Here is a 25,516-nt window from a genome sequence, read left to right as displayed (position 1 = left end):
GGAAAGTCAAATGAATGTTGTTCAATATGTTTAAATTTCAAAAACAAATCTGTTACAGGAAAGATTATTTAAATTCAAAAACATTTATACAACACATTTTTATCACGGAAAAATGTATTCTTATCAACTTAGAATATTTCAAATGCCCATTGATTCCATCTTGGAGATTTACATCCACAAGAACCACAATAAAATTGCAGTGAGTTATGAAATTTCTGTTCCTTAAATTTAAGCTATAATCTCATGCACATGTTTTTAGCAAATGAAAACTAGAGGGCCTGGCACGGTAGCCTAGTGAACGAGGTGCTCTCCTTGAACGTGCTGGGATCCCCTAAGGACACCAGTTCTAATCCCGGCAGCCGCACTTCCCAGCCAGCTCCCTGCAAACATAGTCAAGGATGGCCCAAAGCCTTGGGATCCTGCACTCGTGTGGGAGATCTGGAAGAGACTGTGGGCTCCTGGCTTCGGATCAGCTCAACTTTGGCCGTAGGGGCAACTTGGGGAGTGAATCAGGTGACAGAAGGTCTTCTCTGTCTCTCCTCTGCTCTGTATATCTGACTTTCCAATAAAAATAAAATACTTCTTAAAAAAAATAAATGAAAAAGTCACATATTTTGCCTATACAAATATATACGCACCTTTTTCTGAGAATAAAAGGAACATATTTTCACATCTAATTATGGAATTTTTGCTGTTTATGTAGAACATGCATACACTTTTTGTTGCATACAAAATCACTTCATTCTAATACTTACAAATCTGTGTCTGTGTGTGCATGTGTTTGTGTAAATGGCTCTAAGTGCCTTGAAATCTATCCTATACGTTTTGTACATGATGCATAGCACTCGTGTGAAATCAATGTACTTTATTAGCTTATTATGCACCATCACCCTGGAGAGCATTCCAATAGATGGGATAGTTTTGAAATCAGTGGACATGGCATAGAACTATATTCAAGTCACATGTTTTTTATATAGTAAATCTAATCGTTTTTAGCTACTATTTATAATTCTCTTTGTGCGTAACAGAATGTAAATTCTATGCCCAAAGAGTAAAGCTTAGAAAAACAACATGATCACTGGCACCAAAATGTATCTTTGATTTGTATCAGCCAAGTTGATGTAAATGGTAACATAAGAATGATTTCTGTGCTTTCTATCAATAACTACCAATTTAACATTAGTGATTACTGAACACTGCGGCTGAAATCAGCGAGCAAAAGCAAACAACAATGTGGTGTCTGACTTGCACTGTGTCAGCTATGCACCACATTTGATGTTTATTATAAAGCTCTGAATATTTTCACATGAGCATGTCTATGCTATGTACCTTCTCCAAATGTCCCCCTCTGCCCTGGGTTTGAAGGTGCTTGAACCTGGCAGCTATTGGGAGGCCAGAATTTATGCAACGTTTCTTGAAACAGTTTCCTCATGAGGTTATTTTACCATATTCTGCACACAACAGACAGTGGGATGTAACTGTGGTTTGTTGCTCTGATAAAATTTCTAAGTTGTATTTTTCTAAAACCACTTCATCCATCCATATCAGCCTCAGATTTTACAAATCAAAAATTAATTAATTAATTACTTTTACTTTTCAGGTTATTAGAGAAGAAAGAACATTATTATGCACTGTTTAGTTTTTTTTTTCAATGTATCTTTTCAGTGGGGGTGTGATTTAGAATTTATGAATAGGGCCCGGCACGACAGCCTCGTGGCTAAAGTCTTCGCCTTGCATGTGCTGGGATCCCATTTTGGCGCTGGTTGGTATCCCAGCTAACTCAGTTCCTATCCAGCTCCCTGATTATGGCCTGGAAAAGTAACCAAAGCCTTGGGTCCCTGGACCTGCAGGAGAGACCCCAAAGAGCCTCCAGGCTCCTGGCTTCAGATCGGCTCTGGCAGTTGAAGCCACTGGGTGAATGGATCAGCAGTTGGAAGATCTTCCCTACCTCTCCTCCTCTCAGTAAATACATCTTTCCAGTAAAAATAAATACATCTTAAAAATAACTTATGAATTGGTATTATGCACAAAACACTGCATACAATTGCCTTTGTTTATTTACTGGGATAAAACAGAAGCCGAGAACACTGTGCTTCAAGTTTAAAATACTGAGCTGATCAGTACGGTCACGGGCATCAACTTTATGAAATGAGTTTAGATGAGAAAACTCAGGCTATACCAGGCCCTGCTGTGCACACGTTAAAAAGCAGTTTTTATGGCTCTCGGTTTAAAAATAATACATCCTTAACATAAGTGAGAAAGTGCTCTAATAAGAAGCATTATTATTTTCTACTTTCATTATTGCTCTTACAGTTTCTGGAATTCTCTTTCGATGTTTTCTGCATTAACTATAAATATCTCTAGGTCAAGGTAAACAGACAAACAAGACACTGCTGGGATGGAAACCAAACTGAACCTCAGAAACATTTGCTTCACATTGGGATTCTAATCGAGAATACAGACCTATGTTTTGGACGCTTACCTAGCATCTTAATTATTTCAAGGGGATAAATGTGCATATAAGAAAATCCTCAGGCTTATCTGTAAGAATTACAATAATAACAGTGGGTACTATTTACTGAGTGCTACATGTATTTAAAGAACAGATAAGATCTACTGAGCATTAAAATGCATCTGTTTTTAAAAGCAAGATTATGAAACAAAAACATTGAATCGTTTGTTCTATATTATGCTGTGTCAAGTCTATATGTGAATCCACTCTTTCAAGTTGACATTTTGAATTATTGTTTGACTTATATTCATGGATAAGGAGGTACTCCTGATCCTTAGTTGGCATTTATTATGTCAATTATGCTTAAGAGAGATTGTATATCTTTGCCTTAATTTTGTGCTCTTGAAAGCACTTCAGCAGGTTGTAATGAAACTTCTTGACTGTATCAATAATGAATGACAGTAATGGGAAGGCAGGATATAATCAATGGAGCAACTTACAAAGGAATATTTACATTAATCAAGTGTAAAGTTAGCAGGTCAAAATGATATAAAATGGAATAATTATTCAAAAAAGTAGCCAACGAATCTAATAAAAACAACCAACATAATCACACGATGAAAGAAATATAAGTGAATGTATTACCTTCTTCGCGCCATAATATGTTAGCTACTGCAGCATGTTAGAAAGAAAGAAAAGTGAGCAAAGAAACTTTAACTGCATAATAGTACAAATAATTTTTAAAGACATAAAAATTTCCAGCATAGAGTATGCAAGAATTCATAGAAGCAGCAGTAGCGAATTCAACAAAACTACTTTCGCACAATTAAATGTTTCTTAAAACAGCCAATTTTTCTCTGACATAAAGATTTTGTTAATAAATGAAAGCATTTTATGCATCATTGGAAATTAAGATATGTACGCCAATTTTACTGAAACATATTTAGAACAAGCAATAATAGTTAAAATTACTTAATTGACAGTTTACTTAAAAATACTAAGTAAAATTATATTTACAAGAAATCTCAGTAATTGCAATGTAATGTTCCTAATCTAAAATATTCTTCGTTCTTGCTAACACAAAATTCTGAACACAGAAAAAGTCTATCTTGTCTTACTTTTAAGTTATATATGTCTTTATTATTTTAAATTAGATACAATAAAATGTAGCTAAACTCAGTATAAAATGGCATAGCAAATAAAACTGCAGCCTGTTACACTGGAATCCCACTTGGGTGCCAGTTCCTGCCCCAGCTGCCCCACTTCAAATTCAGCTCCCTGCTAATGGGCTGGGAAAGCAGCCCAGCCCACCCTTTGTGGGAGACACGGACGGAGTCCAATCTTCTACATCCACGGAATGGAAGAATGAAGGTCATCAAAATGCTGAAACTGCTCAAAGACGTGTACAAACTCAGTGTTTCATTTCAATCTTGAGAACATTCTTCTCAGATCTAAAAGTTGATTTAAAACTGCATACTTTGTATAGAACCATAAAAGACCCAAAACAGCTAGTGCAGTCTTAAACAATTAAACACAAAGCAGGAAGCATAGCAGTATCAGATTCAAGGCACACTGTAATGCAGGCCCCAGTCTCCCAAGGATTAACTCCACAGCTTAGCTTGTTTCTCAGAGGGTAACAGGATGAGCAATTTTGGCCTGATACATCTAGCCACTGGCTTAACCGCAAGTTCCTGCTTCCTATTTGTCAAGTTATCTGCCAAGGGATTGGATAAACACTGGGAGGAACTCAAGGGATTTAGGGTGGCCACTTGAGGACTGGATAAACACTGGGAGGAGCTAAGCAGAGTATAAAAGAAAGCCTGGAGTTGCAATAAAGATCAATCTATCAATCTATCATCGATCGGTATTCTGTGTACTGCGTGTTGTCTTGGCTCTCTGTGTATTGTCTTTTTTGCAACCCTAGTCCCTCCGCTCGGCTCGGGGTACATGGCGACGTGGGCGTTGCCAACACTGTAAGGCAAGTGTAAGCAAACTAGCTTTGTGTGGGCAAAAATTGGACATGGGGACCAGTAGATCATACAAAAATTCCATAAACGAAACCATGTACCTACAAAGGACTAATCTTGACGAATGAACGCCTTAGTTTTATGTGATCCCATTTGTCTATCTTTTTTTGCTTTAACTTCCTGTATATCTGGAGTCTTATCAAGAATTCTTAGAGTATTAGCCTATGCCAAGGTCTTATAGAATTTTCCTATGTTTTCCCCTAGCAATTTGATATTTTCAGGTCTAGATTTATGTTATTGATCCACTGGAGCAAACAATCTGTTGTCTGTATATAAACAAAACTGTTTTAAAATTAAACATGTTATTTTTGGTTTGTAAGTGTTAAGGTAATATGTTTAATTAAAATATGATTTCTGAAATCATTTACAACTAAACCCATTCATTGAGCAAATTAATGGTAAAATAATATTAATTCTGTGCCTACTGTCATTCTGAAATTAACATGCTAGGTTACGTGACTCATTGATTAAAGAAATTAGAGTTAGATGTTTTATGCTGTAACTAGGGAAACATATGGAACAATTCAAATTGAATACCAAAATGAAATAGAATGCAGCACTGAAATTATAATGTTTTTAAGTATATTAAAGGACCAAGTAAATTGAAGTTTTTAATTACTTGTCACCAAAATTAATAGAAAATTTATATATGCACACACATCCACAAACAAAAATAGAGGAAATCAAGGCTCCAATAAGAGACTGTTGGAAATAATAAGAGCATTTCATAAAGTCACAGAATATAAAATCAACACATGAGGCTCAATAGCCTTTGTACACACAAACATTTCCATTGCTTCAAATGAACTTGAGGAGTCAGTACCATTCACAAAAACTATAATTTCAAACATTTTGGAATAAATTTAGCCAAGGAGAGGAAAGGCATCTATAATGAAATGATATGAAAGAAATAGAATACAAAAATGGGAAATCTTCATGTTCATAAATTGGAAATAATTAATATTATTAAAATGTCCATATTACTAATAGAAACGTACAGACTCAATGTGTTCCCATCAAAGTGCCATAAACATTTTCTCAGGTCTAAAATAACAACTGTAAACCTCATGTTGAAACACAGGTGAGTCTGAAATAGGTAAAGCAATCTTACTGAACACAATAAAACCAGGCATGCTACAGAGCAGTAATTATCATAGCCTAAGACAGCCAGTTTGACAAATGTGAAAGAATAGAAACCCCACAAATTAATCCATGTATCTGCAACCAACTACTCTTTGACAAATGAGTTAAAATCAATCCGTGGATAATCCCTGCTGTTGGAGAAACTTGATCCTCGCATTCATAAGTCTGAAACCAGACACCCATCTAACATCTATTTAAAAAAAAAGTTCAACCCACAATGGGTCAAGGATCTAAATGTATGAGAAAATATCCAGAAACTCTGGAAGGCATTGGAATAGAAGAGAAAGAGAGAGAGAGTGAGAGAGTGAGAGAAAGAGAGAGAGAGAGAGAGAGAGAGAGAGAGAGAGAGAAGCAGCCTGATACAGAGGGTTATGCCAAAGTAAGTAGTTTCTGCACTGCAAAACAAACACTGAACAAAAAGGCACCAAGTGGATGGGAGAAAACACCTGCAAACTATGCAACACAGAATTCATATCCAGGATCCATAAAAAAACAACAACAAAACGATTGGTTAAGAAAATCAACAGGCATTCTTGGAAGGATGAGAGTCAAATGGCCAGGAAATAAACGAAAGCTAGTTCTTAGGGAAACGCTAATAACCACAATGAGGTACTGCCCTGCCCTGGTTAGAATGGCCATCATATGGGAGCTAAAAGACAACACGAATAAAGACTGGTGAGGATGTAGTTTAACAGACACCCTCACATACTGTTGGCGGGAAGGTACACTAATACCGCCAGGAGACAGTATGGAGCTTCTTCAGAAGTCTGAAACATCGTCCCATTACTGGGAAGTTATTCAAATGAAATGAAATCAGCATATTAAAGTGTTTTCTGCACTCTCATATTCGTGATAATATATAATAGCTAAGATATGGAATCAACCCAGATGTCCATTTAATGAGGATAAAGAAAATGTGTTAGATATATACTAAGGCACACAATTAGGTCATAAAGAGTGACATTCTGTCTTTTGCAACAGGAAACTATCATGATTAGTGAAAAAAATCAGTTCCCAAGATACAAACATATATTTTCTGTTATACATGCTAGGTAATATAAAACAGAAAAAAAAGTATAGAAATGAAATGGACCTCTTATGATTTAACTGTTGCTTTTAGTTCTTACTTCTACTTCTGTAGAATACTGGTCTTTCTATTTTTACTTTTCAAATACTATGGTTAGTGGTGAGTTAAGCCTGTGATTATAGATTGTACTGTAGTCATATTTTTGCAAAATTTTAAAAATGAGAGTAAAGAGGGGATTTGAAGGACAGAGAGATATGGGAGGAAACACGGTTATTCTCATGGAATCGCACTTATGAAACACATCAGATCTGTTCACTTAATAAAACATTTTTTTAAAACGGACAATGTTAATTCATCTCTAGCATGTCCCTTTTTTCAAATAAGAATACCATTTGTCAGTCGATTTTTCTTATAATATCAGGAGGCAGATGGCACGCACTGCAGTGACAAAGGATTTCTAGCACTCAGTCAAGAAGTCACAGAGTGGTGACATCTCTTGGGGCAGTGGGTGTCTTCTGCATGTGAATATGTGCCTGTCCCGCAGAAGGGCAACCATCAGTTACTGCAATGCAACCGACGGAAACACAAAGCTACAAACTGCGTCCTGACACACCTAGGATTCACCCTGTGTGTAACTCAGGTATTCTGGATTTTCCAAGTGCCTCCTGGGACTATTGTGAAAGGGAAATAAGTTTCCACTTGTGCAAAGGGGGGAGACAGGATATCCTTTGAAACATCTTATGCAGACTTAGAAAAGAAATAAGATCATTCTAGAATTGCAAAGAAAATATCATGAGTATTTTTTTTCTAAATCTTTAAATACTTTACAGTATTCTAGAATGGTAGCACTCCCACAAATACCAAATATATGTGTGTGTGTGTGTGTGTGTGTGTGTTGCAAAGCAATGAGCATTTTACTGCATTTTCTGGTGTCAGCATCCCCTCACTCCCTCCCTGCCTTAAAGGCTGTAAGAATATGAACGGTCAAGTACAGTGTGCGCAAGGGCATGCCCGCGGGTTTGTTCAGTACATACGGGTCTTTCTAGCAGAATCTTCCACAAAAAGAGAAGAGATGTCTTCGTCCACGCCTGCTTCATTCTTGGCAATACAAGTGTATGCTCCGGTGTCCTCATAGCGCACGTTACTAATGTGAACCTCACTGCCATTTGCTGCAAACAGACGGTAAGTACAACTTGTAAACCGCAGTGTCAGCGTGGGCACAATGCCTCCCAATTATACAGTTAACATCCCTCCTTAGTTTGTCCTGATTCAACTGCTTCTCTTCTCACGTCTGTACCTTGGAGGCATGCCAAATTATTCCAGAAGCCTTCAAGTGTTTTCTAAATGTGGTCATCGTACTTCTGAAAGCCCAATACTGCATCTAAAATGTTGTGTGTAAAATTGACTTCTACAATTTCCTACTACATAAGTTGGTTAGGAAGTGTCACATATTGGTCATCATGATTTCACTTATATGTGTATTGACAATATCCAGACACCACTTTTTCCTAAAGCTTTTATAGAACTTCAACAACAATACTGTTCATTTACAAGAAGTTCCATTTTGTGGAAAAAATAACTAAGTTTCTAAATACAAATGCACTATTGTCTTTCCCTAGTTTTAATGGCTCTGGACGTATTATGTGTGAAGGGAAGCAAGATAAGGACACATGTTTGTTCACCAGAGTTGCAGTCTTTATGATGAAAACACACCCAACATAAACTACCGCAATATGGAAATTTATACAGTCAGCATATAACCTAATGGTTAAGAGGGCGCTTCATTCAACTTCTATCTCTTCATGAGATGATATTTTAAGCTAAGCCTTGAATAATGATGTGTATTCCCCAATCAGTATCAGTAAGCATTTACTATATGACATTGTGCTAGGTGTTTCATATGCATTATTCCTTAATAATGACAAACAATATGCAGTCATGCAATGAGAAATCTGAGACTATACAGTGAGCCCTTACAGGTCACTTGAAAGGTGAAGTTAGGCTTCTCAGTCTAATGATAGCTTAGTGCTGGTTCTGTTCATTGTTTAGGTCTCTTTTCATTACTTCTGTGTGGATGTCTGCAAACTTTCTGATTGTGTCTCGTGCTCGTGAGCTCCAAGATTCCCGTTACAATAGCAGCATGTGCTGCAAAATGGAGCGTGTCTGTTTGTGCTAACTGGTGAAGCTCAACTTGAGGCAGGGAGGGGAAAAATAGCTTGGATGTCATGCCAAGCAGTCGGTGCCTCACAAGGCATGTTGAACCAGATGTGGGAAAACGGAGGTTATTTGCGGATGATAATCATCTCAACCATCTGAATCGATTTTCAAGTTACTAATGTTTACATACCATATCACCCCCAACCATTGTTGAGAATCACGACTCTAAAAAAAAGTTGTCAGAATTTCTGTTCCCCCCCCTTTTTTTTTCAGAAAATAAAAGGCTCACAACAAATAAATGTGTGGCTTTCTGTATCAACTCCTTACCTCTGTCATAGCAACACCATAGTACCTAGATGTCTAGATGGATTGGCTGACAAACATATCCCTACAGCCTGCCTCAGAGTGTCTGCATTTGACTTTGCGATCTGGCCCACAATTCTGTTTTCCTGCCTGTACAGGAAAGTAATAATGGCTCCAGTATCTGAGCTTCTGCCATGCTTGTAGGGTACCCAGATTGTGTTCAAGTGGATGGTTTTGTCTGCCTCAGCCTAGCTTCAGCTGGACGTTTGGGAGTCTCTCAAGTAGCAAAACAAACCAACCAACCAACCAACAAACAAAACAAAACAAACTTTAAAAATTGACATTTTTTTTAAAGATAGGGAGAGAAAGATGTACTAATATCTAAATAAACTTCCGATTTTACATGCATTCTGGCCTCCTTCAAAGATCATATCCTTTGTATCCACATCCACACATTACTATCTAGAACTCTCTAGTTTTTCTGAAACTTTACACCAATTTTTCACATCTGCTTATACTATATTCCAGCATCATCATGTTTTCCTAACCTATATGCCACACTGCTTTTCCCCATTCCCTAAGCTGTTATTTAACTTACACATGTTTCCATATATTTGAAAGGCAAAACAACATGTACCAATCAGATATATTTGCTATCGATATGGAGAAAGAATAAAATTCTATGCCACAAAAAGAACTCTACTGATTATCTCAATATAAATTGAAGACATATCGAAGCATGGGGTAAGGAAGGCAATACCTATACAACAGACATTCTGGAAACGTGTCTTTATGGTGCCTTGTCTCATATTCAAAAGCAGATTCATGCAATTTTAAAGCTAGTTTAATAAACATATTCTATGTAATTGCTTTTGCACTATTAAATTATTTGACCATACAAAATTACCTGTTTTATTTCATTTTCCACCTTTTTGTGATGATTAAATCTTAATAATGATCTGACTGATCAGGCATAACCAGCAGAGTATTGTAATATAAAATTTTGCATGTTAGAAAGAAATAGCTTAAAAACCTTAAAGCAATGTACAAATGCAGCATAATCATTGCTTTTCTTTTTTTTTACATTCTCCTTGCTTCATTACAAAATGAGTTGGGAAACATTCACTAAAAAATGGTGCACTACGAAATTCTAAAGCACTTATTTAATGTACTATTTAAACTGCTAACAAGTAACTTCTGAAAGGTGTTTCTATTATGAAATTCAATTATTCTGCTCAATATATTTGCTATAGTTCACATGAAAAACATTTAAATGATCCAAAATGCAATATTTTACTTAACACCAAAATAATGATAAATTAATTACTATGACAAGACTACTTTTGAAAATATTAAAAATTTTCATTTTAAATATAAATTATTAAAAATTTCCATTTCTCCCACAATCAGGACATTTTGTCACCACAATGAATCCTCTTCCTGCTTCTTATTGCAATAATGGAAAATGATTCAGAAATACACGGAATGATTTCTACATGGTCTCTGAACTGAAAATAAATGCAAGAAAAAGGTACCTTGAAGTGTGAGTTGCTTGGACAGCTTTGGGGTGATATCAATTCCGTTCTTGAGCCAGCCAAGCTGCGGGTTGGGAATGCCCTCTGCATGGCACCTGAGGCTGGCAGTTACTCCAGGTTCTCTGGCTTGGCTCTCTGGATAAACCCGGATCACAGGAGGAACTAACAGGAAACAAAAAGAGAGTTAAGGACTCATAGTCAGAATCTGGTTTGCTAAATTAAATGGAAATTAAGAGAAAGTAAATTATACCTTTAATTGTGCTAATTATTTCCAAGAGAGCTTAGTTTCTACTCTACAAAGTGTATGACTCTTATTTGGAGAAATATTAGCCTGCAACTATACCAGAAGACTCTAAGACAAGGGTGAGATACATCGTTTCAGAAATTAAATGAATTTTTAAGGAATACTGGAGACATTTTAAACTGCTGAAGAACCAATTCAAAGAGGTTATGCCACCCACATGGGAGAGCTGGACTGAATGAGAGGCTCTGGCCTCCGAAAGGCTCAGTCAGCTGCAGCAGCTGCAGGCACCGGGGTGATCAATCAACAGATTGACCAACTCTCTCTGCCAATCCCTTTTTCAATTTCTCTTTCTGCCTTTCAGAGTAAAAGTAATTTGCAAAACTCTAAAAAGTAAAAAAGGCCAATATTTGTCAACATGGGACAATTTAAGTATTTAAATAATTAGCTATTACAAAGAGAAGTATTAGCCACAAGGTAGCCAAAATTCCTTAAATTTTGTTGTCTAAATAAATAAACAATGCCTAAACGGAGAGCAGGGAAAGCTTTCCCTTATATTATGCTTGGAAAGGAAGAAAATAATTCCACTAAACCATAGAATCTAAAACAAAATATTTAGCAATACATTTTATTAAACTATTGCAAAATGTTTATATTGAACACTGCAAGATGTTGAAAAGATTTTTTTAAAACTTCATAAACTGGAATATATTTTCAACATATGAATTGAGAAACATTAACTGGTCCCAGGTTACAGGCAAGGAGCAGGAAGGGATGTGAAGCAGCCGGAACATAAGGGATCCTGACCTATATGGGATCCCAGCACTTGCAAGGCAAGGACTTCGGCCACTAGGCTACTGTGCTGGGCCCCCACTGCATTCTTAATGTCTAACATATCAGCTTTCATTTGATTCATTCCTGTTATTTCCTGTATAACATTTTCCTTAAATTCCTGAGCTCCTGTTTGTGCTTCTCGTTGTTGATAAGAAGCTTTACAATAAGATTTTAAAAACCTTTATCCCCTGTTTTCTCGATGTCTTCCTCAGCCAACTCCGTGGTTGACAAAGGCTTTTGCTCGTATGTCGAGGATGCATCTTTAATATGCATTGTGCCTTTCTCCTTCTGTTCTTGGTCATCACTATTGTTCAGCAGATTCCTCTCCTTAGGGCTGGTTTCTAAGCTGTGTTGCCCGCTGGCCTACAGGTCAATTTCTTGGTGTGTTTGGTGCCCAGTTCTTTGCTTGCAATCACTTGTATCACTCCCTCCAGCAGGTTTCAGTCCCAGCCTCTTGTGCTAGGCTCCTTCCGCGGGTTCTGCAGCCCCAGGTCTTGGCTCACAGCTCTCCAGACCCATGATTCTGGGTTGTGTTTGCATTTCTCTCACTCCAAGCTCCAGCAACGCTCAAGACTAGGGAGACACCAGCTGTTTTAAATCACTGGGTGTTGGTCTTTCTGGAACCTGCTGGCCCTTAGTCCTGAGGGCCACTGGACCTACTACGTTGGAAAACACAGGATGCCAGTTCGGCACTGATTTTTCTGTGGGACCAATGTAATGCACAGAGCCAGAATTGATTTTACTCCGTGCTTAGCTCACATGCAGCTCACCGCTGCCCTTCTGGTTCCCTCAGCCTTTGCTACAGTACACAGGATGGTGCCCAATGTGCTGCTGGTGGGATTGGGTGATGACATCCACCTTGCTCCTGAGCTGCTGCTTGGGATCTGTCGCTCCATCTCTGCTTGTGGTCAGACTGAAGAAATCAGCAGAACGGGCATCCCTTTTCCTTGGTTCACCTCCTGATGTCCTGGTGAACTCCCCTTCCCACCTGGTTGTCAGGAAAGCTTGGTGGGATACAACAGCAGCTGAGCAAGTCGGTCCTCTGCCTGTGTTGCCAACATCCTATGCAGGTTGCCATTTTACTTCCCAGATGCCCCACTTCTGTTCCAACTCCTGCTTATGGCCTAGAAAATCAGTGTAGAATGGCTAAAATCCTCGGGACCCTGCACCCACGTGGGAAACTTGAAAGAGATTCCTGACTCCAGGATTCTAACTGCTCAGCTCCAGCCATTGCGGCCATTCGGAGAGCGAACCAGCAGGTGGAAGAACTTTCTCTGTTTCTCCTTATATCCCTCACTGTAAATGTACCTTTCAGATATACTTTTGAGAGATATTTTTTTAAAAGTGTATCTTTTCACAATATTTATGCACATAGGACCAATGTTATTTGGAACACTCTTTGGAATAACCTAAAAACAAAAACAACAAAAAACAAAAGAAACAGAAAGACACAACATACCATTCTCGTGAATTGATTTAGAAAAAGGATATCGATCAGCTTAATGAGGAAATAAAAACTTGCCCTTTAAAATCTTAGAAAATAAGGATAAAATGGGCTCCCAGTTCCATCCCTGATACTGTCCAAACGAGAACTGTCCTCTGCTCTCCTAACCACCTCATCTTTATAGAACCATAACACTGGCAGAAATTCCTTGAAGGATAATTCCTATATTGATTTTATTATAAAAGCAAACATATATTAAAAAGAATACTGTTCTCATCTAACCAGTGTTTCATTTGGTATACTGGCAGTTAAGTGGTGATCTGAAACAGAAGTGATTGGCATGACAACTGTTTAACCTCAATGATGAGTGCTACATTTAAAAGTAGGTTATTTTCCCCAGGATACATACTATGAAATATTAATGAGGATTGATGGCAGTCTAAATTAAAAAGTCAATAATCCTCCAGAGAGCATCTGAAACCGTTTTTGTTACCGTCGTTTTCAGGTAGGAAGTGCACTCTGTGAACTTGTCTCTTCCTTTCTGTTGGCAATGCGTGAGAGAGACGCTGACGGAGACCACCGCAGGGCTTCAGGGTGCACGCAGAATCCAATTGGCATGCCCTGGCGTAAACACCTCTAAATAGGCTTCTCATATTTTATGCAAACGGTGATATTTAAAGGGAAGCATTTGTACACTGAACATTTCTTCAAGATTTTCTTGCTAAAGTTACACAGGATGCCTTCGACTAACACAGCTGAAGTCATTTGGCATATTTTGATATAATATCAAATTAAGTGAAACAACAGCAATGTCAAATAATAAGGTGTATGCATGGTATGCATACTTGTAAACATATACAAATCTCTTAAATCAAAAAACACATGCCAGCACATTATTTTATTGAACATATCAAATGTTTTTCTTATTTGAAATGAAAAAGGACAAAGAAGGCTATAAATTGATTAGTGTCACAGATAAAATTTAAGAGAAGTATAAGTCAGATATTCACTTTTTAGTTTTATGATAATAATTTACTAATATTGAGTGAACAATTGCTTACTGCATTACATTGTGCTGGTGAGCTCCCCTTATTGAATTTCTGAGTTCCTTTATTAATTTTTACAAGTCTTGTGTTTTAATTAGCATGTTGAGTGTGTACTGCATTCAGTTTGAAAAGTTAGCCAAATGGAACACTAAAACAAATACGTGCCTGGCCTGGCCTGCCCTGTCTCATCTGGTACTTATCATAAACTACATACCACCTCCACTGAGGGAGCAACTGCAAATGGACTAGTTGGCATCCAAATTTAAGTTCTGCGTTACATATCTGGTCTTAATATCTATCTAAGGTATACTGCAGGTCAATTTAGGTAAATCCAGTCAATGGATTAACTGTATTGTGGGGAGGTATTAATAATTTGACTGATAATAGATATCACTCATGAAGGAACTGAACTTGTTATTTTAAAATGTTTAGTTAGATATTTTATTTAGAAGCAGAGACAAAGAGAGAGAGCCTTCTCCTCTACTGCTTCCCTCTTAGCACACCTGCTGTAGTCATCATTATGCTGGGCCACACCTGCGAACCAGGAAATGCACAGAGTCCTTCTAGTTTGGGTGGCAGGGAACCAGCTGCTGAGTGGTCAGACACCACCTTCCAGTGCGCACATCGGAAGGTTCAGGTGTGGTGGCTAGACGGCAACTCAGACATGGATGTGAAATACGAGCATTTCAAGGGGCATCTCAAGAGTCTGGCTGAACACCTGCCTTTCACCAGCATCCTTCAGCTGCTGCTTGACAAGTAAACAGCATCAAGTAAAGAAATGGAATGATCATGGTAAATTTGTATTTAATAGATACTAGAGCATAAAGTATTACAAAATACACTATATGGAAGACTAGTTGCTCTAAAAGCTGTAGAATTTTAAAAGAAAGATGGGTTTTGAAACAATTTTTTTAAAAATTAAGTAGGTAAGATTTGTTTGCATCTTCCTAGAAATTTTGCTGTCTTCAACATTCTAAACATTTATATAAAATCAAAACCATAATGACTTCCACGGCAGTGAGAAGTCAAAATGGTAGGGAAAGATGGATGTTTTTCTCAAAGAAAGGATTTTATCTGTGTTTTAAGGAGGATATAATAATCTTTTTAATGTAACCATCACTCTAAGCTGATAGTAGGAAGTGTCAACAACACGCAAATACAAAAGGAGACTTGAAAGCAGTAAGTTCTTGCCCTGCTCCTTCATGCTCATACACTGCGATCTTCCCTTAGAAGACCCCAATGGCATCGGGTGCCCGTCCCCATCCCCAGGACCTAATACGGTTGGGCTTCTGGGAGCAGCCCTCCACACACTCCCCAGACACAGGAAGGGAAAAAGGGGATTGCAAACTATTGTCTCATTGATTTCCCCCATCCCTTGACCCTCCCCGACCCTATTCAGTGGTCCAGATGGGCATGTATCATTCTTAACTGTGTAAATATGATCAAAATAAAATATATTTATGATAAAAGAAGCTGCTGCATTATTGCCAGAAAATACAGAGATTCTATAACCTCAGGTGCTCTCACAGCCTGAGTAGCTGAGACCGTATGCAGAGCCGTTAACCTGATACAGTGATTTCTTTGTGACTAAAACCAAAAATGTAGGTAAGGTGACCAGGTCATTGTTAAACAAACAAAACACCGGCTGTTTTCCCCTTTTTCTTGCTGCCATGGTGGTGTATTCCTTTGAAGAGCTCTACGCTGGCTCTTCCACAAATTATTCACACAGCTGCAGAGTTAGAAAGCACTCGGAGAGAGCTTGAGGGTGAGAATCTAAATGTTTCTGAAGTTTTGCCGAGTCACAGAGGCGGCTGGGTTGCTGTTTGTATTGTGCTTCCCCTGGTCGCCAAAGCAACTTTCCTATGAAAAATTACAGACTCCGTTTAATAAATATTTTAAATGCTACTGAGCTTGCCCAGTGCCTTTTGTCTCTGACATTATTAAAGCCATCAATTTCTCTTTAACTTTGTCCCAAAGCAGTCTTTTCACATTCATGACTTGCACACTGCCTCTTGTCAATATTACAGAACTTTATGATCACATCACTGTAGACTTCATGAAAATGTAGAGGCTGCCACAAATGTTGGAGGCAAATTTAAATTAAGAAGAATATCCTTATGGTCACATGATCTCGTGCCTTCTGTGCTGTATCGGCCTGTCTGTCCCATGGCATCGTGAGTTAGTGCAACTTTTTAATGCTGTTTCGAAATGGACAGTTTCTCCTGTTGTAATTAACTTAGATCCATTAATCTTAGACCAATTGAACTTAAATATTTTAATCTCCAATTTCAATGTCAAAAACCATTATTTTCAGAAGAGTGATCTAAAATGCAACAGAAAATACTACAAGAGCTAACCAGATAGGAATCACTAAGATTTGGTCTCTCTAAACAAATGCAGGGAAAAAAAGCAATACATATAACAAAATAAATTAATGTATGGCCCAGCCAAGGGGAATGTCTCTAAAAAGAATTTTAAAATACTGATTTTGCACTGATGACGTATGTTTGAGTAATTTGTCAGAAACCTGAAAGTAATTACTATCAATACTCAGTGTATTAATATGGGGGCCCCGCCCACTACTAACATGAACATTTAATTGCAATTGCAACACACTGCTATGTTCTATGGGATAAAATGTCTAACTTTTAATCATGTTTCTCTGTTTGCGGAACTTAAAACACTTCCTAGAATTCAATGTTTTTAAGGTCTCAATATTCCAATTTTACCAACCACTGGTAAACAAATTCTTCAAGAAAGCGTTGGGTATCTTCCATACTTTGCTATCCAGAAATTATTAATTTTTGTCTGTGACGAAGGTAACAAGTGAAACTTTACATGAGAGTCATAAATGCACTTAATTACACCAGCCAATAGCAATACCGCAGTGCTCAATGTTCTGCCTGCTGCCTGCTTTTCGTGAACTTCCAGCACTTGCGCTTGTAGCGAAAGAAGAGTAAGTGAGAGGGAAAAAGAAAACAGGGAAGAGGTGGGGAAGTGGAGAGGCACAAAGGAAGGGAGAGGAAACTGACGTAAGAGTTTTAGAAGGCATCCACTTCGAAATTCTGACAAATTACATTAAATTTGTCTTTTAAAAACTGTATAATTATTTTAACATACTATCTTCTTACCTAGAAATAGATGCTCCAGAGATGTGACTTTACCTTTTCTACTTTTTGCTTAGACACTTCTTTTTTCACGTTTAATAAAAAATATGTGTTTTATATGCAGTTGTCCCTTAATATTTGTGAATGATTACTTTCAGGAACTCTGGGAAGACCAAAATCTGTAAATGCTCAATTCTCTTACATGAATACTAAATATTTACATATAATCTATGGGCATTCACTATATGATTTAAATCACCACTAGATTACTCATAATACGTACACATATTTGTTATACTGTTCTTTAGAAATAGTTGACAAGGACAAAAACGCCTGTACCTTTTCGTATATTAAATAAATAGTTCCACACGCATTGATTCTTTTGGTGAGTTTCAATGAAGCTGCAAAAACACTGATGTACAGGCTTGTGTGTGAACATCATTATTTTTCTTTTCTCTAGAATAAGTGCACAGGAATCTTTTTTTTTTACATTTGCATATTTCCTTGGATGTCAGCTTTATGGAGATGACAGACGCACTGAATGAGGTTGAGTGTGTGTGTGTGAAAAAAAAGAATCTTACATCAGTTGGTTCACTCCACCAAACAGAAAACGTTGAGCTGGAATATTAAAGAAAACAGAAAAAAAAAACCAAATATGCCTGCCAAACTAAAATTATAGACTAACATCCTTATAAACATAGATAAAAATAAAACCACAAAAAAATAAGTAAGCAAAATACAGCTCCACATCAAAATATCATACATCGCAGCCAAGCAGGAATTTACCCCAGTAACACAGGGAGGGTTTTCCATTTATAACTCCGTAAGTGTAAGATTCACATCAACAAAACGAAGAATAAAAATCCTAACATTTCGGTGGTTGTAGAAAGGGTACTTGATAAGATCTAACATTTCTGCATTATGAAAACCCTCAGCAAATTAGGTTTCACAGGAACATGTGGAAAACATTAAAACAAAAATTACAAATCAACAGCTACTGTCATACTGAATGGGAAAAAGCTGGAAGCATTTTGCCCCAGATTTGGAATGAGAGAAGGATGGTCACGTGGTACTGGCCTACAACATACTTTTAACAGACCGATATATAGGACATTGAGATTAGCAATGGAAGTGAAAAATATTCTCGCGTGTTGATGACATGGTTTTATACATGGAAAGCCTAAAGTCTCTGCCTAAAAATGGTTAGAACTGATTAATTAATTCAGTAAAACTTAAGGCACGAAGCACTTGAATACATCAATAACAATCTTCTAGAAAGGGAAAATATGAATTGTACCTCCCTACCTTTACAGCAATCAACTGAAGACAAATCAAGGCGAACATAAAATATGAAAATGTAACATTTCAAAAGAAGAACAGAGGGAACAATTCAAGAGATGGAGATAGACAACGATCGGGGCTGCGGAGGGTAAGGCCTCAAAAGTTTCACAAAAGGATTACATCAAACCCAGAGGTTTTTGCACAGGAAAGCTGATAATTAGTAAAATTAAATGACATCCAACACAATAGGAGAAAATATTTGCCAGTAATCCATCCAATAGAAAGTTAACATCCACATTGTTATAGGAAATTGAAAAAACTCAAAAACAATAATAATGAGCTAATACATTCTAAACTACACAGTCCTCAAAAGAAGAAATACACATTGACAAGTAATAAATGGAAAAGTGTTGACCATCACTGGTCATCAGGGAGACGCAAGACATGAGCACAATCAGAGAGCAGCGTAGTGCTGTCCCAACGGCTGACAGCAAACGAACAAGTACAGTCCCGTGCCGTCTGCAAATCTACTCAGCTTTAATCTGCCCTTTTCTATTTTGGAGGCTATGTATCCCAGGGTTGTTTCTTTTTCGTAATTGCTGCTGATAGTAAATGGTGAGCAGTGCAGGGAGCAGACAGACCCCTTTGCAATGTCCCTGACTGTGGGAGGAGATCTCCCTCCCACGGTTTAATCTCCAGTTACCTGGCTGTGATGATTCTGTTCCTCATCAAGCTGAAAATGTCCTTCCTAGTCCACGACCGTCCCATGTGCTTTTATTTTTCACATGTACGGGACTGCATTTTGTCAATGTTTTTCCTGTGTTTATTGATGTGTCCACGGATCTTTCTCAACCATTGCACCTATTTTTCCCCGTTGGTGTCTGTTGGAGGCTTTGCTCGCTGCCCTAGGTCGCGTGGTTTCCCCAGATGCATGTGCTGCATGTCCCGGAGCTGCACAGCCTCAGCTCACCTCTCTCCCTGACAAAGCACCGTTTGCGTCTGCCTTCACTGAGTCCTCAAATCAACCGGCCTTGTCTCTTTCTGCTATTCATGTCTAAGTAAGATCGCTATTCTTGACTCTTATAAATGTTTTAGGCCCGTTCACATCATTATTCATAAATGTTCCTATCTATTACAATATTTGACCAATACCAACAAAGCTTTTTGGAGCAAGGAGTGGCCTTTACTCATGAACTCCAGTATGCGCAACACCAAGTTCCTTGTAAAGTCTGATTATTTGTCCATCCCTGACTCCAGTCAGGAAGACATGAATTAAGCCGTGAAGTAAATGAGCGGGTGAGAACCTGAGGCCAGCTCCTTGCTGCAGAAATCACTGTTAACTCCGTTTATTTTCAGCCATTCTTCCCCCTGCAGCAAAGATTTGGATGAACGCCTAGAAGTCAGGGCATATCACCACTGCTATCATTATGTCCCTTAATTACTATATATTCTCAAGAACATAGCTTAAAAATAGTTGAATATTTCACTTAAAAATTGGCCAGACAGCAAAGAAACTGTTATTGCCAAATGTGGAGAACCTAAAGTTATGATGTAGAAATATCTGGAATAGTTTACTGTAAATCCCGATACAACTGATCATCTAAAATGATAAGCGTAACAACAAGGAATTACCAATTTGGGAAATGTACTTCTGTAACTATAAATTAACTTCTGAAGACAGTGCGATTCCGAGTTCGATCAATAGATGGCACTACTATGCATGATTTATTGTTGAAATTTTAAATATTTGTTATATATATCAATCATGGAAGATACAATTTACTAGATGAAAAATATAACCAATTTCTATAGTTTATAAGATATGTCTTTCTAAATGTTCCTTTATCTTCCTTATACAATTTAGGTCTTTGTCATAGTGACATGTTTAAAATAGTTGCTTTCAATGTTAGTTGTAACTTTCAGGTATTCAAACACACTTACTGTAAATTTTATTATTTGTAACATTCGTCCGTGATTCCATCAGGTCTTTAAGCATTATTTCACACATTCTGGCTTGGAATAGCTTTAGCGGGAAAAAGCGACCATTATAGTTGTCAAAGCGGTATTACCATTTGGCATCTTGCTTTCCTATGCTATCTTTTAAAGTTATCGTTATTTTTAAATCAGAGTTAGTAAGGGAAGTCCATAGAATTTAATTTTACAACTAATCTATGAATACTCATAGAACACTAGTGATGGTGTTTACAAATGATATGTTTATTCTCGTTGCCCTCACACACCACTGTAAGGAAGGCAACTTCACCTTGTGGTGAGTTCAAGCCAGTGCGATACTCAGAGGGCAGAGCGACCGTGCTGCTACTCTCCTGCACGGCTTGCCTAAACAGTTCCTTAGCTAGTCAGGTGATTCCAAAAGTAAAGAGTTTTTAAAGATGATTCTAAAAGTTAAGCATTTAAATTTGATTTTGGACTTCTGTTGATATGGATGGGCTTAGTTAGTAAACCTTGCCTGTCATCCATCAGCGTGATGTCCACCCTAGAGGTCAGCTTCATTCCTGGACTACAACTCCTTGCTAAACCTCATCCTGGGTGACAGCGAGTGCCGACTGGGCCCTTCTACCGCAACGAGAGACTTAAATATCTTGAGTTCCACCATCGTGGGCACTTGGGAAATAGACCAGCAGGTAGAAAACCTCTGATGTCTCTCTCTCTCTGTCCATCCAAATCCTCAAATTAACAAAATGCATTTTTAACAAAATCTTAGGAAAAGAGGACTAAAAATCATGCAGATAAATTTTCATAAGTACTCAGAAGTATAAGAAATCACATGGGAAAAAAAAAAGAAATCACATAAAGATACCTTCTCTGGAAAGCTCACAAAGCCTTAGTTATAAAATGGAGGCTTTATTTTCCCGGGGCAGCTGAGGACAGTGTATTAATACCCAAGTAAACACCGCAGACGGCACAGTGTTGGATCAGCACATTAATTTCCTAAGCATTCTTTTCATCTGGTCAAGTTTAAAGATGACACATATCAAAGAATCAAATCAAATTTACTGATACATGTCACAATGAACTGTGGTAAGGGACCTAAATCTTAATTATAGGAGTTAGTCATAGGTGGTAGTTGCCGGAACCGTGACGACGCTGTTCTGAATGCTAAAGACACCACTGCGCCATTTTAACCTGAAATATGACTCAGATGTGATGTAGAGGAAGTCATCATAAGTTATACGCATCAAATGAAAACTTTGTGAAAATGTTATCACCAATAAGAGTAAAATAACCTAGGCAGAGATTCAAGAAATCCATTAATTTAAATGAGATGAAATTTATTTTTAAACACTGTGGATTAATAAGTACACATACAAATTGCAAAAGGTGCTTAAAATCTAATTAAGCTATCTTAAGAATGCCCTCATGCTAAATCTTTAAGATCAAATAAACCTCATTATCACATTAACCTTCTTGCAACTCTCTTGTTATACAAGTATCATTACATTAATTAGTCATTATCCTGTGTTTTAAGTGTTGGACACCTGATGAGTACGTCCTAATATCATCCAGAACCTGAACACACAGAAGTCGTCTCTGAAATCCCCCTCCTGTAGAATGCTGGAGACGGATTCAGGAAATGATGCCATGCTAATTTACAAATATGTGCGTCTGTGACCACTTACAAGTGAATGAAAGAATAATTTTGTAATATCACAACACTGAAGACAACATTCAGTATACTCACATATCCTTTTAACAGAATGCCTATTGAGTGACTGACTGTATGCCTGAACTCAGCATTGCCCGGAGATGTGATCTTATTAGCAAAATCCTCCACACTGCTTTGGTTCAGGGACAGAGCTGCTTCTCTCCTCTGCCTCGCCAAGTTCCGGGGGAGGAGAAGGAAGAAGAATCTTCAGGAAGGTTTTGGGAAAGCCTGCATCTGCAGCTCATCCTTTTCCACAGTTTGGATGACGTCTTTGCTGCTGCCCCTCCTGACATTACGAAATCAGCAGTCAACAGCTTCGCCTCCATCTCTGTGTATTGAGGTCCAAGGCTGTCTCGAGTGCCCGTAGGTTCTGAAGCCTGCAGTTACTCAGAGTGAGTAACGCCTCGCCCTCCCTGAGACGTGCTGCATGTTTCTCCTAATCGTTTTTTAGGATGGGGGAGGGAGAGGTGTGGTTTACATCCTAAATGTCAAATCCCTGACATTTTGGGTAACCATGAATGATGACAATGAGTGTGACTGACATAGTAACAGTGGAAGAAATCACATGTAAGTCCAAAATATAACAGCCTTGAGAGTAGAGAACTTGTCACTTTTATTAATTTATTTTAGCAACAGACAAGTCTCCTTCCAAATATGTGGCAGTGTCTGCCGGTGCCTTTCAAGTCTTAAGCTTTAATAAGTATGAGCTAAGTGGATTTGATCTCACCGGATGGCTTTTTCGCATCGGTGAATAACTGCGTTCATGTAGTAAGAGCTGTGTGTAACACGTAATGACTGAAGAAGCAAGTCTCCCCTTGTCCCGGCTGTCACAGCTAAGTTTACAGGGGCAGTGAAGTCTGGTGTTTTATCCAAACATGACCAAGAGACAGGTGAGTTCCACTGTGCCTCTCAACCAGCTCTTTTCGTAGATTTTGTTTTGTTTTCTTTTTGTTGTGCTTTCCTAACGCACGTGCAGCCAATCTTCCAGGAGTGCTTCAGTGTGCAGAGTGTAGGACATCCCTTGGCTGGACGGGGCAGCCCTCAGGAGGCAGCCCTCCCCTGACGGCACAGACCCTGCACCTCCAGTTCTGTAGCAGTGATCATGCAGGGAGCCTGCCTTGGGAGACAAGCTTCATCAAACGTCCTGAAGTACCAGCCCGTGACAGGTATCACGTTTTCCGGATAAATGATTAATTTAAGTTCAGGTTAAGGCTTTGGATCATAGAGATTTAGAATGTGTTTTAATCAAAAGAAAGGTTCTCTATTTAATTGATGAACAAAGGAAATAAACAGCAATGATACATCAAAACATTCATTTCTAAGGTTCCAATCCATGTGGCTACATTTTTCAAATATCAGATTTACACAATGAAGTTGTAAAAGAACATCACTACAGATTTTTCCCTCGGCCAAGTATTTCCCAATTCACAATTCCCTTAAAGCTGTATCTTATTTTTTAAAAAAAGATTCTTAAAAGTTAAAGAAAACATTCAATGGAAGCATTGAAGACTTGCAGCTCAAGACAGAAATTAAATTTCAATTCCTCTACTGTAATTAGGAATTAGTTTTGATACCCTAATTTATCAAGTAATAACTAATGTGGTTTGCAAAAACAGACTGTAATTTTCTATCAGAACAACGACATCAGAAAATAAATAGAAAATAAAGGAAGACAAAATCATAATGAAATCAAATTTATGGAGGAGGTCATCGGGGAGGGTAAAGTACCCAAATATGAACATGAAAATTAGACCTCAAAGCTGAAGACTCAGAAGCACACACACGCAGAAAAACACACAGAAACACACACTCATACACAAGCGTGTACACATCACACACAGAAACACACACGTATATACAGACACACACACACACATATACAACACACATCACACACAGAAACACACACAGATACACAGAAACACACATACATACATACAGACACACAGAGAGACATACATATACAACACACATCACACACAGAAACACACAGACATACAGATACACAGAGAGACACATACATACACAACACACATCACACACAGAAACACACAAACACAGATGCACATAAACACACATATATACATACAGACACACAGAGACACACATATACAACACACATCACACACAGAAACACACATATATACATACAGACACACAGAGACACACATATACAACACACATCACACACAGAAACACACATATATACATACAGACACACAGAGACACACATATATACAACACACATCACACACAGAAACACACATATATACATACAGACACAGAGACACACATATACAACATGCATCACACACACATACACAGAAACATACATACATACATACATACACACAGAGAGACACATACATATACAAAACACATCACACGGAGAAACACACACATACAAACACAGCCCAAACAAAGATAATGAATAAATTGAAAAAAAGGGCCCGGTGCAGAAGCCTAGTGACTAAAGACCTCGCTTTGAATGTGCCAGGATTCCATATGAATACCGGTTCTAATTCTGGCGGCCCTGCTTCCTATCCCACTCCCTGCTTGTGGCCTGAAAAAGCAGTTAAGGATGGCCCAAAGCCTTGGGACCCTGCACCTGCGTGGGAGACCTGGAAGAGGCTCCTGGCTCTTGGCTTCAGATTGGCTCAGCTCTGGCCATTGCGGCCACTTGGGGAGTGAATCATTGGAGGGAAGATCTTCCTCTCTGTCTCTCCTCCTCTGTGTCTCTCCTCCTCCCTGTACATCTGGCTTTCCAATAAAAATAAATACATAAATAAATTTTAAAAGAGAAAAGTAAAATCTACCTGAGCTTGCACAAGGACACATGGCAAATGACTCTGATTACCTCAAGAGGTTTAATTTAAAAATAAGATAAACAGTCTTTATGAAACGTATGATCCAGATGACAGAATCATCTACAGATCTTACAAAGATAATGAAATAAATTCTAGAAGGACAGTGAAGGTTATTGTGTGCATATTCACCTGAAATTGTTTCTGTTCTCAACACCTCTCAAAGGAATCCATCAAATACATATTCTCAATAATGTTCATCTTTTAATCAAAAAAAGTAACACAGGAAGCATGGAATATTATTCACATGAAAAATAAAGAAATCAGTAAATAGAAAAAGACAAAAATTCAGATGTGATGAAACTACAAATTAAAAATCGTAATGATAGCAATATAAAGATATTAAAAGATTTAGAGAAAAATGTAAGCCACAAAAATAAATGGAAATCAT

General features: G+C 37.9%; 1 protein-coding gene across 5 annotated transcripts in view; it reads right to left on the bottom strand.

Moving 5' to 3' along the window:
• Positions 1 to 25,516, bottom strand: part of FSTL5 (follistatin like 5) — a 274,244-nt gene that overhangs the window by 50,672 nt on the left and 198,056 nt on the right. For 3 of the 5 annotated variants that reach the window (XM_058657545.1, XM_058657547.1, XM_058657549.1), the window contains 3 exons: positions 10,645 to 10,806; positions 7,684 to 7,818; positions 3,098 to 3,124 (listed from right to left, as the gene is read on the bottom strand). In XM_058657545.1, the coding sequence (XP_058513528.1) occupies positions 3,098 to 3,124; positions 7,684 to 7,818; positions 10,645 to 10,806 (324 nt within the window). The remainder of the gene's footprint in view (positions 1 to 3,097; positions 3,125 to 7,683; positions 7,819 to 10,644; positions 10,807 to 25,516) is intronic. The other 2 variants (XM_058657548.1, XM_058657550.1) reach the window with 1 other exon arrangement.

This window comes from Ochotona princeps, chromosome 32 (genome assembly GCF_030435755.1).
Source record: "Ochotona princeps isolate mOchPri1 chromosome 32, mOchPri1.hap1, whole genome shotgun sequence".
Lineage (NCBI taxonomy): Eukaryota > Metazoa > Chordata > Mammalia > Lagomorpha > Ochotonidae > Ochotona > Ochotona princeps.
This window is presented reverse-complemented; position numbering and strand designations above follow the sequence as displayed.